Below are 16,088 nucleotides of genomic sequence, written 5' to 3'. Positions count from 1 at the left end.
GTTTTATGATTCCTAATGAACAAACAATTCAAAAGGGAACGGCAAACTTTCATAAACTAAAAATGGCATATCTGACTATGTAATGACTTGGACTCTGCTTTGGTGGTGGTACTACTACTACCACCACTGCTGGGGAATCTAATAAATACACATGACTGGATATGACATCAATTTGACATCATCTAATCATTGTGCTTGGCTGTAGGGCTAGGGGAAAAAATGCTAAAATTGGCAATGGAAATGGCATGATCCTCAAATTCCAAAGAATGAACAATGAATTGTACCCAGATTTGACATTTTCTATTTTGTCCATACATAATGTACAGTTTATCTAAAACATTAGGAACCATAAAACCAAATAAATGTTGTGCATATACTGGTTTGGCTGCTGAGGCAGCCTGCCATCTCGGTACATCTCATTTATGCTACAAGATGTGGACATCGTATGTCTAACTGCACTCGTGTACCTCTGGAAACATGAGTAACAGGAGGAATGAAAGACGGTGCCGCCAGAGAAAATCAGGTCAACCGCTGGATTACCGATGAATTTGTGGAAATCTCCTCAAACTGTGGGTGAACTCTGAGACGGTGTAGCTTTGCATACTGGGACGTACCATTAAAGAGAGTTACAGACATGAATCCAATGTGTCTTTTTATGAGGAGATCATATCGAATAAACATCAGAGAAGGAAGAGACCTTCTTGTGAACCCAAAGCTTATTGAAGCTGTCCATTAAAAAGGATTTTTTTTTTAAAGACAAACAAACATGATCACTGTTCTTTCTGATAGTCCATCACATCAAAGTCTTTGTTATTCAATGAGTTTATAACCAGATTTCCCAGCATGCATTGCAAAGTGTAACAGAATCGTAGATACCGAGTTACCTAATGTATTCTTTGTACATTGTTCTTGTATTTTAACGTATTAGTTAATTATTACCTAATAATACAATATTTGTATTATTAGTTGGACTGCGTAAAAGTATCACACTGCAGTTTCACAAACACTTCTTCCTGAAATAGCACGCACTCATGGTCCTGTAAAAGCATGTTCATGTCGAGCGACATGAAATAGGGCAACTCATACTGTAACAACATCCAATATCTCCAAGTCGTTCAAGTATTGTTTCATTGTACCAAAAGCACTGCACCTTGAGAAACTGCAATTTCATTTGAGGGTACAAATAACCTGGCCCTTTAAAACTTCTCAATAACTGCGCAAGAAGCCCTGGAGACACGCTTGAGCGACAGCAGCCGTAAAGGGGAAAGACTGTTAAGTTCTACTTTGCAGGCTCAGCTGCTTGTTCTTCTGGCTTTTCCTTCCTATTATGACACGGACTATTGACAGGTCATGAAGGGAAAGACAAGGCGCTCATGGAAAAAGAAAAAAAAAACCTCTTTCATGCGATATTTATTTGGGATAACTCAAAATGTGTCCTCATGGGTCTTCTGTCCTTTAAGGATAGAGATACATTGGTATAGATAGAGAGATACAGAGGTATTGATAGAGAGATAGAGAGAGAGAGAGAGAGAGAGAGAGAGAGAGAGAGAGAGAGAGAGAGAGAGGTTTGATATTAGGTTTGATTTATAAAAGCACTCAAAATGACATGTTAAGACAATATATGCGTTAGTCATTGAATTGGGGGTGAAAATAAGTCGAAAGAATGTAAATATTATTACAAAATTACAAGATGTTAAAGAGTGGGTATAGAGAAAACAGTGACCATTTTGAGACTTTTAAAGACCTGTGTAATCCAAGAAACTCTTGAAATTTGGAATTTCGAGCCAATTGCAAGTTAATTTGAATATGGGTGAGGTATTACTGTATAGACTGAAGTGTAAAAACGCTGCTGGCAAGAAAGATTTCAAACTTTAACCTAAATGATCCAACGCTGCTTTTACACTCCAAGTGACACAGGAACAGTCGACAAGTCAATTTCAATGGCGCTGTAAACCAGCGTGCGACACCTCTCATTGTGTGACGAGCTATAAATTGAGCTGGTGTTAACTTATTTCAGTGCTCCGATGACGCGCCGACCAATCATGTGTTTTGGTTTCACCCTGTTCTAAACCAACTAAAAGAAGTGCTGTGAGAGAGTTCCCAGTGGTTTATAACAACATAATCACACCAACAAGAGCTCGGGCAACACTTCCACAGCGACCTGCAGACAATGTAGCTGACCACGCTCGGCCGTTTTGTTGCTCTTGTTCCATCGTAGTGTGAACACAGCATTACTGTTGCCATGCACTCCATCAGAAAAACAGACTCAACTTAGGGCCATGCATTAGCCAGATTGAATTCAAAATAAATCCATCACATTTAAAAGTAACGCGTTGAGAAAATACTTCCTGGACAATTACTTCACTTATCCAATCTGTTCTTTACTGGGCTTTACATTTACTTGACTTTAAAAATGGACTCAACATGTGCGTAAAAGCAGTATCAACTTGCTACCCCAAAATAATGACAGTTAGGCGAGTCAGGGAACATACAGCTTTTGCTTTTGGCAGATTAATGGTGCTTATTTACTGAAATTCAAGTATTAATCAACATGTAACTTCTTAGGTTGCAGGCAGGAAAAATGCAAAATAAGAAGCCTTTAAAAACCTTCCTTCTTTCCTTCCTTCCTTCCTTCCTTCCTTCCTTCCTTCACTAAAAGCCTCGATGGAAAGCCAACTTGGACAAGACCCGCAAACACAGACATGAAAATTGATTGATGGTTGTTACGCCCTGTAGATGAGCAGTAATGGAAGCAAAGAATGACAGGCTCAGGAACATGGGGGGGCTGGAGACGTCTAGCAAAGGTCAGCTGGCACAGTGGAAAGCTTGATGGATGTTTTCTCAGAGGAACCAGCAAAGTCAAATGACCTTTATTGCAATCAAAACTTAAAACTTGAGGGTCAGTTTGAAACTCGACGATCAACTGCCAGCATTTCATGGCATCAGAGAAGAACATTAAAAGCATGACGACAAAGCATTAAAAAGTATTCAAAAGATCCTTGTTTGATGTATCTTGTTTGATATATTGACATTCAACCAGCTTGATGTGTGTTAAAGACACAAAAGAAAAGTAATATGAGATCTCTATCCTCTGCTTCCAACACACATATATGATGTCTCTAACTCCTTATGGACTTGCAAAAAAAATATTACGCCCATTTCCTATCCAACTTTCTGTACATTCACATACGCAAGTCTGAACGTCACTAAAATGCCGAGCCAGCTAGTGCTCGGAGCGATAAGGGAATTTTCCTGTGAGTCATAAGCAACTCCTCTCTGGAGGTTTGAGGAACGTGAAAGGAGAGCAGTGGGACTGCAATGTGCTGTTCCTCAGCAGTCTTTGCCGAGTCCATTTATTTCAATGGCGCAGGCATCTGTATTTAACCCTTCCAGCCATTTCTGATGTTCTACCATTTGTCTTCCTGACTATCTGGCCGGAGGAGCTAAGGGCAATTTACTTTTGTTCAACGTAAGAAGGCCGAGTTGAAATAAAACGGATGCTGCCCTGTGGTAGCCGCAACAATGACCTATGATCTACAAACTGAAGCAATTCTGTGGATTGAGCAAATTGCTTTGAATGAACTCAAAACCAAATCATGGCAGGTTAAAGGTGGAAAGACACTTACTGCTGTCCCCTGCTTCCAGCGCCTTTAATGTTTGCTCTTTGAGTCGATCGGCCTCGTGTTTCCTCCTTCTGTGTTCCTCTAATTTGATCTGTAGGTCCTCGGCTACCTGCTGAAGCTCTCGGAGCTGGGCCTGAAGAGAGACAATAGAGAGACAGACAACATCAACATCACTTTCATCTTATTCAATTACAGTTCTAGCACAGAAGGTCAGTTTTCTAGATTAGAGTCAGTCATTGCGCAAATAACTTCACACTAAACATAAATTGACAATCTGATTAAGATTAGGTCAACCAAAAGTCACCAAATAAATCAATAAAAACATTTTTAAATTCTGGTCATTCCGTTTCAATCAAACCTGTTTGCCCAGAGCGAAATATCTCACCAGAACCTAAGAGAACCTTTTTCCTTTTTTCTACACAACTGTAAAATCATTATATAAATACATATAATATATATATATAAAATCACATTAACAATCAACAGTTATAGAGAAACAATATATGTTGATAATTCAAGTGTTGACAACAGGATAGGTGACTTATAGCCTCCAAAGTTTTTACAGTAAGTTGTGCCTTAAGATCTGTCTCTGCCCATACCTCATATTTCTCTAGGTATCAGTATATTTACCTCCAGGCCACAAACAGCCTAAGTATTTACTAAAACTTGTACGACAGCGGTCAGGTTGGCACAAAGGACTATTTAAATCACTTGCATCAGGAGGTGTTGCTGTCACACAAAATATGACAGCTTTTGACAAACAAGCATAACCCATCATTACTCTCTGTAATGGACCAATTAATATGAAAGAGCAGCAGCTCCTTGTGTGCATGTGTGTGTGTTTGCGTGTGCGTGGGTGCGTGTGTGTGTGTGTGTGTGTATACAGCCTTCCGATCTCTCCTCAGAGACTTTCATAATGCAGTGATGGATTCTGCTTGGTTGGGATGAGGATGACTACCTTTCTAGGCCACGCTGGTTGCTTAGCCACCTTCAGTTTGCTGCAGTGATTTATGAGCTCCATTTTGGGCTAACGAAAAAACACTCACTTGTGAATAACACCCATATTTTTTTTAATTGTTCCTCTGGTGTTGAAATACTTTACAGAACACAAAAAACTCATGCACAAAGTATTTGTTTCCACAAACAATTAATCTAAAACTCTATTAAGATGAATATGTCACACAATCTTAATATTCCTATTGGGACGATGCAAAAAATGTTTGTTTCAAAAGAGAAATTAGTGTCAAACACTGTTAACTCTACTGATAGCTGTAGTACAGTTTGAACAGAAAAAGACACAATAGACAAAACTACATTAAAAAAAGGAGTGAGGACTAGCAAACCGTGCACATTATTCCCTGATCTTAAATGTACAACGAGTGGGCAGAAAGATAATGCCAAACCTCCTAAAAGGAGATTTTATTGAATACCTATTAGTATTCAATTAACAGCAGCAGTTGGTCCCAGGGCGGGCGGTGCTGACACGCTACATTCAGCTCTCATTGTAAAAAGGCATCGAATTTTATTTAAAAGTTTTCTGGCATCCTGTTTCAACAGCAGACTCTTATTTAACCCTTAAACAGTGGGGAGAGTTCACTTTCGAGTCATTGTGTAAGGCTTCCGAGACAAGGCCCCTGAGGTAACCCTGCCATATCAACAAAGACACTCAGAGAAGAGGATCACATTGTGCTGCTGGGCCACGAGGGCTGGGTGACACTGCAGCCTCGATCTGCCAATCAGCTGCCACGGAAAAGAACACGGAACACAAAAAAAAAAAAGAGAGGAAGAGCACAGGGTACACGCTCAGAGACCTTCAGCTCGCAAATCAGACATGCGTGAGACTGCGATAACAAGTGTCCTTCAGTCAAAATCTCTTGAGTCAAACAAGTACTATCTTTTTACCTGTATCTTACATCACAAGCAACATAGGTTTAAACAAGTCTGGCATTGTTGAAATGTATTTTTTCCCCCATGAACAGGGCTGTGAAGTGCTTTGGAATACCTTGAGATGAAGCAAGTTCTCACATAATAAATGGACAATGTATAAGGATTAAGGACAGCTATGAGGGACTTAAAGAACTGCCTTCAGGCTTTTTTCTAAATGACAATAACTATATGTTGGTATGCTGGTCTTATACCTTACTGTTTTCCATTAATGGAGAACCTAAAAAAACAATAAAGAAAGATATTTATATATCCGCAACTTACAGTAGGTGAGCTCAACTGACAGCGCGGAGACGACAATTTGTAATTCTAAAATTAAGATAATGCATTAAGTAATGAACTGCACCAATAAATATATCTCACAAAAGTCTAAAGAGATCCTCAGCTGCCAAATTTACCAATTTAATTTGCACTGAACTCCGGGGCTCCAGTTTCTAATTTGGCCTAGTGCTTGTTGAACGAGCAAATGGAGAGCAGCGGAAACTGTGAAGTAGTTTCTTGAAGCTCCATAAAAAGAAGCATGTTGATTCAAAAAGGGCTTGATCACTCAGGCACTTGTTTACTTGTGCCGATTTACCCCCAACCATTTACTCCTTACTGTTTAGAGTGATGCAAATGCAGCAGGTAAAAGTTTTTGGCAGGTGAAGAATATTATGTTTGTGACTAGAAACTAGAATTGTTCCGATAGGACACGTGATATAATCATATATGGGTACGTTTGTTATACTAAAATGAGAGGACACTCGTTACTAAGCAAGGGAATTGGCTTGCAGTTCGTATTTTGACAGCTCTCAGAACTAGAAAACAGTGAACTTATCACGTCGACATGGCAGAAACTAACTGCACAGCAGGCTACGGGCAGCATAGGAAAGTGCACAGCAGTCGCCTCTAGCAGCAGATGTCATGAACATGTATGGACAACAGGCCAGTGATTAGTATGCAGGCTACAGGCGACACACTTTGCACCCTAGTGCGGAGAGAAATAGGCTATTGGTATAGAATGTTTTACCCTGAATCATACAAAACTAAATTAGAGGATGAACATACCAAAGCAAAAAGCTTTGACTCAAACAATATAAAAGCCAGGCTGTCAAATAAAGTCTACATTCTACAATACTAATACTGTTGACACATTATGATATTAAGGCAAGTCAGCTCCATATCATTTCACTTTTATGACAGAAACTGTTAGTGAAAGAGTTGTTTTTTGTATAATTGATGACACAACATTTTTGCTTCAGTATTTTGTGTAATAAAACATAGTTTTGAATGTTGCCTTTTCTCAACTACGTAGGGTCAAATGTTTTCTATTAATCTAGGGGTCAAGTTAAAATATATAGGCATTATATAGACCACTTAATGAACCATGTGTACATTCTGGGCAAGTTAAGTGAAAGTCGTTTGTTTTCTGACTAAGGAACAGGATGAAGCGTTTTAGGGAAACCGCTGATGACTATCTTCTCTTACTACAAGCAACGCCGTAGCAGTTACTTCAGCAGTTCCTTTCAGTGTACCTGTTTCTCTCTCCAGAGCAGCACTCCCTCCTCAATCAGTTGCTGCTTGAGTTGCAAACCCTCATCCAAGGTCCTCATCTGGCCCTCCACGTATGCTCTCTCTCTCTGTCCCAGATTCCTGGAGGAGAGAGAGAGAGCGAGAATGCACGGTCTCATCATTACAGAGAAAACAGCAGCCACCCCTGCAATGGTCATTGAGATGGCGCAATCCAATTTTTAAGGGCCCACAATGCAACGGGAAGCCAAATGGGAAAATAGAAGAGTAAATAAGATGGGAGCTGATGCTCTGTGGCTGAACTAAATTGTTTTTGAAGTCTGGCAAACACAATAGGAGTGTGGACCTTGTGAAAACATAATGAGATATACTCTGCTTGTATGTGGTTTTGAGGCGAAAGGCAGGGACTGAAAACACAGGACTGTCAACAAAAGAAAACGGTTACCTTATTAAAAGTTACATTTACACAGCGGGCAAGATATCAGCATCAAATTATGGTCAATCTGTGCATCTCAGAAAAGATGATAAACATGCCCCGGCGGGGGCCTGTATTCTTATAGGTTTATTTATGCAGCGTGCAATTTAAATTGCATAGAAGCTGAATTATCTGGATGAAAAACACCTCAAGGTGAAGTTATTGAGAGTACAATTTACAGTGTAGGGAGTCGGACTCGTCTTTATCAAGGATCAGCTGTTCAAAACAAAACTGTGATGCATGTACATTACTAGAGTAGGTCTGAACTGCATCAGGATTTTAAACCATAGTGACACCATGCCCCCTGGTGGCACAGTGCATTACTCTTTATAACACTAATGCTATAATAGATACCATTATCATAAAGACATCTTAGATGTAAGATGAGCTGCATTTTTCTCAAATTGCCAAAACATGTACTGTTTGATACATGTACCCAACTAGGCTGATTGAATATTTTCTTCTTTAGCAATGCGTGGGCCTCCAATGCAATATTTTGAGTCAAACTCTGCATGTGTTGTTTTATAAATATTGAATCTCAGTTTTGATTCAACTGACCAGCACGTGTTCTGGCAGTGAGCGTGGCTGTTGTATTCATCTGAAGCATCGCAGCAATCTGGCACGAGACACAGGAGAAACCAATCCAACGCACATACAAGAGAATAGAAGAGCATTCAATATATCAGCAAGGAGAAAAAAATAAGACAAAAACAGTCAGCAACTATGAAAAGAACATTTTCAGCTACTTTTTGAGCTTAGTATTACTCCCTTGGTCCCTAGAAAGTGAACATTTGAGAACAAGCAATTGCTTTCCAACACACAGCACATAATATACGAATGAACAAAACAAGATATGGTGCAATCAGAGAGCTGAATGCATTGATAAAATGACTATTCAAACAAAAAATCATCATCAGTTTCAAGCATGCTTTTTTTTCTTCTTTTTTTACGACTCATGTCTGTACGATAATCCTGAAGCCACAGGAACATTAGAGCATTAAATGTATAAAAACTAAGAAGAAAAAACAAGAGCCAAGCTAGCTGTTTCCAGTAGGTGTGCTAAGCTAACCAATCTTAGCAACAATCTTCTTCCAGGCTCTAGTCACTTTTCAGCCGCAATGAAAATTAGATCTTTGTGCCTGCACGATACATCACTCTAGTTCAGAGAAAGTCTCTTGAGATCAACCACTTATCAAGATCTGCTGCATGGTGTTTTGTAAGTGCTCAGATCTGTCTTTTGCTCAGATGTTTCACCCCAGAGAGTGGGCAGACTGTGATATTTCTCAATTATCCTGAATGCCATTGGTGACCGGTGGAACAAGGGCTTCACAGCTCAGAAAGGGAAGCCAATGAACATCTCTCTCAACAACCAGCAGAAGAGGAAAAGCGATGTTGCGTTAGCTATTAAGTGGCTCCACTCAAAGGAAGTTATGAGAAGGCCAGTGGGAGAAGAATAAAGAAATGGAGGAAAGTAAGGAGGGGCTCTTTATGCCTTCATTTTTTTTTTTGTTGCATGCTGTTATATGCTGCTAAAAGCGCTGGTCACAGATAGGAGATGTCTTCAATGAAATGTATTGATTTTAGTGGACAAGATGGGGGGGAGGGCTGAAAAATCATCTGATTAAGGAAAGTCTGATAGATTTTACAAGAAAGAATGGAGAAATGTTTGAGGAAAAGGACATGACATATAAGAAAAACTGCAAGGAGAGTGAGCACATTGGTGTGTGTGCGTGTTAGGCAGACATGTTTTGTTTGCCGTGTCTTCAATCTGTTTGAACTACAGAAGGAGTGACAGGTTGTGCACCAACATGTCAACTTCTTGACATCATCTAAATTATGAATTCCTGTCTATGTTTGCAAAACACACGAAATATGTAAAAGCAAATAGGTCAACGTATCCAATACAAAAGAAAAGGGACATGAACTTAGTTTGAACAAAAAACTAAAAAATATATATAAACCTTTTCACCAGCGTTTTTAAACAAAGAAGACCGCGACTCATTTTCTAAAAGCATCAATCTGTTTATCACTACATGACTCGTAGCACTGCCCTGGTTGTCCTTGAAAAAGGTTGAAGCAGAAAGCGTTAATCCATGCCTCACTTCAGGTTCTGTTAAGTGCATTAGAGTCACCTCTTTGGAGAATAGCATTTCACCCAATATAATGCAAAATAAAAAGCCATACCACAGATGCCATCATTGACTCGTGATGACGGGATGTAGTGTGGGCGAAAACCCAGATTGGTGCAGTAGAATCGGCCTCGAGGACAGGCTGAGGTGCCTACATGGGGTCAGGAGCAAAGGTCAGCATTTTTTTATAAACTAACCATCAGAAACAAATGTATAAAAAGCTTTTCATAATACATGCTGATAAGAGAAACATAGTATATCCCTTTTAAAACAGACTTTGTTTTTGTCATTTTATGATCTTTATATAAATTTGTATTATTAACAGCCTGGTTTCCACCCACTTAGGAGTAGAAAATGAACCTGTGTTGAGTGGCATAACAGCAGAATGTGTACGATGGACTTGTTTTGTTCAGCAAAGATTATGATTAAAAGAGCTGTATTGGAGATTCGAAGCATTAATATAGCAGCAAGCAACTATTTGCTATGAACATATATGGTGAAGTAATGTCTACCTGAGCAGAGAATAAAGTCACTGTCCCTGTAAGTGTTGTTCTTGCTTCACTATGCTTTTAGTACATGTTAGTGCATGGGAGCGTGCAACACTGGTTAGCTCACAGCCGACTCTCTGCAATGCTCTCATACGGGGGTTAAAGTTGATATTGCTGTCTCAACAGAGTTGTAATGGAAGCGCAGCACCCACCCTCCGCTTCCCCCTCAGGTAAACATTCTCTGTCTGCACCTTTAGCTATGAGCCGTCTACATGTTGAGAGCCACTGTGAGGCAATCGAAATGCCCCCAATCTCGGATCTTGCAGCTTTAAGTTCAATAAGTTAAAAGGTGCTCAGTGCGGAAATCAGAGCATATCTTTTGCCTCCTTATGGTTTTCAACATGGAGACGGTTGCACAAACAGTGCAAACAAGGAATACAGTGCTGATAGAACTGACAGTGTTTACGATGAGGGGGAACCAGAGGTTGGCCGCGACGCTTCTGCAACAACACCGACGGTCTTGGCTAAGTTATCAGTGGTATCTGCACCATATTGGTGCAGATAGCCAGAGAGACTCGCATGCACTAACGTTAACACAAGGGTGACGAACAAAAAAATATTTGTTCAAAATAGCTGATGAAAAGGTTTGACGTTAAATTTGTTCCAAAAATCTAACAATGTTCCTTTTTATTGGTTAATAAGATGATGGCGACTGACCAACCAAATACACAGCATAGCTCTGATTACGACACACAGAGGGAGTTTGACTTAATTCTTTGCTCACATAGCCATTACTCAAAAATATATCTTTTACATTGCAAATAGTTGTTTGCTGAAATATTAATTTTGAGTTTAACTCCTTTAATAACCACCGAAGAAGACCAGTTAATGTTTTTTTATTCAAGGTTTTCTTTGACAGTAGCCACAAATCATTCTTGTTCAACCTCATCAGCAGTTTAGAAGGCTTCTGGTTCCCAAAGGAACAAGAGATTTACATGGTGATACTCATTACTGGTTTTAGGTTCTCTTTCATAAGAAAGAGAACCTAAAACCAGTAATGAGTTGATTAATACAATAATGTTTTGTAAACATGTGGGAGAGGGAACCAGTTTACATGTTACCTAAATAAAATTGATTTATTCCTTCGTGCCTTAGTTTCATGAGGGAAGAAAACTAATATCTGAATAGCACATGGTGTGTTTGAAAATGTGGAAGTCTGGGTTTAATTGATAGAAAGTGCAGCCCATCCAAACGGGAAAACCAAAAAGTCAGATGGGGAGGACATAAAACCAAACTTGGATGTCTACAGTGATGCATTTTAACTGAAATGCTTGCATTCTTAAAAATACTGACATGTTAAAAAAAACTGAATATATCTGAAAAGTCAAGTCAAACATGAATTATTCAAAAACAGATATTCAGTTTGTACATAAGTAAATATTAACAGTGCATAGGTCGCGGTGGTGAAACACTTGGTAAACAGACACCCACTCGCCCTTATGTTCACTTTTTACCTGGTTCATCAGAGCCATCTTCACAGTCACAGTAGTCATCGTTCACCTGCTCAAAGGGAATGATCTTGGATCCATCAATGCACAGAAAGGACTTCCTCTCCCTGTAGAACCGCTTGTCTGTTAGGGGATGAAAACATTACAAAAGGATACATATTAATGGCCTCGAACTGCAGCTAGAAACGTGACAAAAAAAAGGAAAAAACTTTGATCAACAATTTACATCCACAGCATTTATTTCAAGACACAAGCTGGATGCTTGCGTCTGTAAAGAAATGCTACTGAAACTATTCAATAAAACTTTATGTCTGGTTGTATGCCACCCAGGACAAACTTCAAACACTGATTATGGTGGTTACAAGCTGTCTGCAGCGACGACAACATCATAAACACTTACAACATGTTGCATGTGTTGAAGCTAAAGAGTTGTTATGTTGCTCCATACAGTGTAACATACACATAATGCAATGGCTAAGTCACCTTTAGCTAGCTGGAAGGGGACAGTGAACTTACAGGACGAAGATATTCCTCTTATTTTCCGCGAGTCTACGAGACCGAACCAAAAGACAGCGGCGATAATAACGTTGAAGCGCATGTCAGAAGGCACAGTTATGAACCGTCTCCCTCCCGCTTTAAAATAACCCGCTTAACTGTGTTTCAAACTCATACATACACCATTTAAACCGTCCATGTCCTTACTTCCTGAAACCTGCAGTCTCGTGGCGGTTATGAACCGTTCTATTGGTTTCTATCCCCGCCACACGTGATTCCGTTGACCAATCACGAATGAGAACGGCTTTCGCCCTAAAAAATACCATCGTTAACGTTAAAATGTACACTATAGACGTTTTATTTAATGGAAAGACGAGCCATGTTCAAACTGTGTTAGCTAGTTAAATGTCATCGTTATAAATATCATCAGGATATGTTCTAATACTGCGAGGCAACCTTTACTCAGAGCAAACATTTCGACTGATCATAGAAGTACAAACAGGTTTTATAATCAACACGAACAATATCTCTGTTCTGATGAAGTGTCCCAGTGATCTATAACGATGACAACCTCATAGGAACGTGCAACATGTTGTGTTTCTTAAAGCTAAAGAGCTGACAACAAAGCATGCAGTGTAGTTTACAAATAATATGACAGCTAACGCTACTTAGCCTTAAGCCTGCTTAAAGGGGACAGTGAACTTACAGGACGAAGAGATTCCTCTTATTTTCCGTGAGTCTGCGAAACCACACCAAAGGACAGTAGCGATAATAACGTGGAGACGCATGTCAAAATGCACAGGTGTGAACCGTCTCCCTCCTGCCTTAAAAAATCCCGCTCAAATGTGTTTAAACTCATGATAAACATTCGACATGTAAACTGGCCATGTCCTTACTTCCTGAAAGATGGGGTCTCGTGGCTGTTCTGAGCCATTCTATTGGTTTCTATCCTAGCCACATGTGATTCCGTGGACCAATCATGAGTGAGAATGGCTTTCTGCCTCACACATGAATTACAGTTCACATTCTTATTCTCATCCTATTCGTTTTATACTCTATTTAAGTGTTTTATTGTTATTGAAAGACGAGTATTGTAATTATTTGCAATGAACATATTTCGTGTTTTAGTTTGTAAGAAATACATGTCGGGTAAGGTAATCAAATGCGCCTCTGACCAGACCAAGCTCAGCAGATGATCATATTTTATCTAATACGAGAAATCAAGGCGACTTTTTCTCACAGCAAACATTTTGACTAGAATGACAATCATGTCTTATTAATAACACAAACTGTGGGTCGGTTCTATTGACCTGAACTCAAAGCAACTAAAAGGAATTCAGACATCATTAGTTTAATGATTTAATGATAAGGAAAGAATTAAACTTACCTTTGGTAAAGGTTAATTAACTTCATTAGATAATATACTTCAAAGCTTTAACATTCTCAAGGTTAATTCATTCATTAAATGCAATACTTGACTCATTGTAGCTCATTTGTAGCATGCATTACTTTAAAATAATGAAAATAGGAAGATGGGACATTTATTTATCTCGCATTATAGACAGACAGACAGACAGATAGATAGATAGATGGACGCAAAATCAGGAATAAAACAAGATCAACTTTTGATAGTTTTATTAATAATAAACAATCTTTTCAACATGTACACTATAACAAACATGTGATTTCAATCAGTACTTTAACTAGGTTTGAGGCACTTGAAAGGGAATAATAATAATATTACCTAAATAATGACTTATTTTCTTAAATTCTCATTTGTCATTTTTCGCTGTTAAGTCTCGTGTAAAGACCCGCAGCACTGCATAATGACTCCTTGCTCTGGAGGTAAGAGAGGTCTCTGATCATGCCCGGGAAGGAATAGGAGTCGAAGGGCGGGCGAAGTGGGAACACTGGCATCAGTCCGGATGTCATATATGGAGACATAAAACCTGCCATACCACCGTTTGCAGAGGAGTAGGCCAGCCGTAAGGGGCCGACGCCGAGACGGGGGTTAAGCCCGTACAGACTGTCTGCCGGCGGGGGCATGTGGAGCGGGGTGAAGGCAGACTTATTCCCCAGACCACCAAGCGCTCCAGGCAATCCAGCAGAAGGCCTGAGCGCGTTTGGGTGATGAGACAGAGACAAGCTATCAGAGTCAATTTTGTTCTCTTTGGAGCTCAGCACCAGTTCAATGGATCTGACAATGTCACCTTTGCACGTTCTCACCATAGACTCCAGGGTGTCCCGTTTCTGATGTGGGAAGATCTTGGCCATTATGTCAGTGGGGTCCCGGTTCGGGCTCCGGTAGTCCTGCGGTTTCTCCGACTCGCTGCCTGACTCCGGATCTGAGGAGGAGAGCGACCTTTCTGGGCTCTGTATGTGGTCTGAGCGCTGGTCAAACACCGGGGATGGACTTGCGCTGCACTCATTGAAGGAAGTGGCGTGGTCCTTGTTTGGAGACAGGTCGTTCTTGTCTATTGGAGAGGGCATCCGCTCAGTGTGGGGCGCAAAGAGGGGTCGGCCCATTAATCCGTTATAAAAGTTGTACTTGCTCAGTTTGTCATCTGAACATGTGGACAAAAGAAAACACATGGTTTCAAACAGGATGTGTAACATTGTGTGAGTAAAATGCTTGAAACAATGCAGTGTTTAAAAGTGCATGTACCCTCGTAAACTGTCATACTTTTAGTGTTATTGAATGAAACACATACGTCAGACAAACAATTAACTCCGAATAGTACAGAAAAGGGTTTACTCTAAAAAGAGAAACATTTTGTAATCACAATTTACCATCTTTTGGGCTCTCTGCTCCAAAAACATCAAACCCGGGAACTGGCGGGGTGTTGCCGCTAGCTGCTGGCCCCCCGGGGCCCAGGGGTGACGCCTGACGGATCCCTGTTTCCCCCACCATCCCCGAGCCGGGGTACATGACCCGAAGCTCCCGGGCCTCGCTCTCCTCCTGAGCCTGCTGCCTCCTCAGCGCCACCTGCGCGGCCATCACCCGCTGCCGCTCCGCTATCAGAGTGCACTTTGCGCACACGCAGTCTCTCCAGCGGCAGAAGCGCTTGTGGCCCTTCAGCGCGGACACCACGCCGTGGTTTCTGCATCTGGCGCATTTTGGGGTGCGGGGGTATCCCCTTTCCAGAGCGGGATTACACGCACGGAGGAAGAGATGCGGAGGACGCAGGAGGGAAGGAGGCACGTGCAAGCCGCCGAGGGCGTTGCCGGTGTGTCCGGCCATGCCGAGCGGTGTGATCCTGCTGTCCATTGCCTGAGAGGTTGCAAACACCAAGTTTTAAAGTCCAATACAAGTGTACTCAGTCTCGTGATGTGGCCTTCTCTGAGTGACTCTCTCTACTGCCACTGGCACCCTGAAACAACACGCCTTAAGTGTCCTCTCCCCAGGTGGTTTGACGTGTAATACAACACCTCCGCCACACCTCTTTCCGCTCCAGCCTCTTAATAGTGCATTATATGATATTCATTTGTGGGCTAATCTGTTGCAACAGAGTTTATACACAGGTCAAGCAAGACCAGACTGTGTACAATCTGAGGTTGCCCTTTTAGACATTTTAATCTGCAAATTCTATATATTTCCATTGAAGTTTCCGTTACTTTAATAGTGCATTATGTTTAATATGTTCATGTGGGTGTGTATACATAGAGATAAATATGTTACCTCAGGTCAGTGATATACAATGAGCCACTTTGGTTACCCCACTGAGCTATGAATATTCACTATTAGGATGTTTTTAACACAACAATGGCCCTAATTGACACAAAGGCAACAAGTAATTATCTACCTGGTTATTCTGTTCGACAAATTACCTTGACAAAAGACCCATCTGTCAACAAACACCCCGCAAGATTGATGGATCGCTAATCACACCTTGTCACATGTTTCATTCATATCTCTC

General features: G+C 40.6%; 2 protein-coding genes across 3 annotated transcripts in view; both read right to left on the bottom strand.

Annotated features, from left to right (window-relative positions):
• LOC137792634 (glucosidase 2 subunit beta-like) overlaps positions 1-13,059 on the bottom strand; it is a 104,411-nt gene extending 91,352 nt beyond the window's left edge. The window contains exons 1-6 of one of the 2 annotated variants that reach the window (XM_068588375.1): positions 12,878-13,059; positions 11,683-11,799; positions 9,736-9,831; positions 8,110-8,167; positions 7,082-7,199; positions 3,627-3,756 (exon numbers count right to left, since the gene is read on the bottom strand). In XM_068588375.1, coding sequence (XP_068444476.1) covers positions 3,627-3,756; positions 7,082-7,199; positions 8,110-8,167; positions 9,736-9,831; positions 11,683-11,799; positions 12,878-12,959 — 601 coding nt within the window. In that variant the 5' untranslated portion in view covers positions 12,960-13,059. Of the gene's footprint in view, positions 1-3,626; positions 3,757-7,081; positions 7,200-8,109; positions 8,168-9,735; positions 9,832-11,682; positions 11,800-12,192; positions 12,358-12,877 lie in introns of those variants that run through there. The other variant, XM_068588376.1, reaches the window with a different exon arrangement.
• An 880-nt stretch (positions 13,060-13,939) lies between these two features.
• LOC137792248 (doublesex- and mab-3-related transcription factor A1-like) lies at positions 13,940-15,439 on the bottom strand. The gene is made up of 2 exons (XM_068587825.1): positions 14,962-15,439; positions 13,940-14,735 (listed from the first exon to the last, which is right to left on the bottom strand). Exons 1-2 carry the CDS (start codon positions 15,437-15,439, stop codon positions 13,951-13,953), a joined length of 1,263 nt encoding a protein of 420 aa, XP_068443926.1. The 3' UTR covers positions 13,940-13,950.
• Between the last annotated feature and the right edge of the window lie 649 nt (positions 15,440-16,088).

Source organism: Clinocottus analis, unplaced genomic scaffold (assembly GCF_023055335.1).
Source record: "Clinocottus analis isolate CAN_PGR_092001 unplaced genomic scaffold, fCliAna1.0.p SCAF_21, whole genome shotgun sequence".
NCBI lineage: Eukaryota > Metazoa > Chordata > Actinopteri > Perciformes > Cottidae > Clinocottus > Clinocottus analis.
Note: the sequence above shows the minus strand (reverse complement) of the source record. Positions and strands in the feature narration are given on the sequence as shown.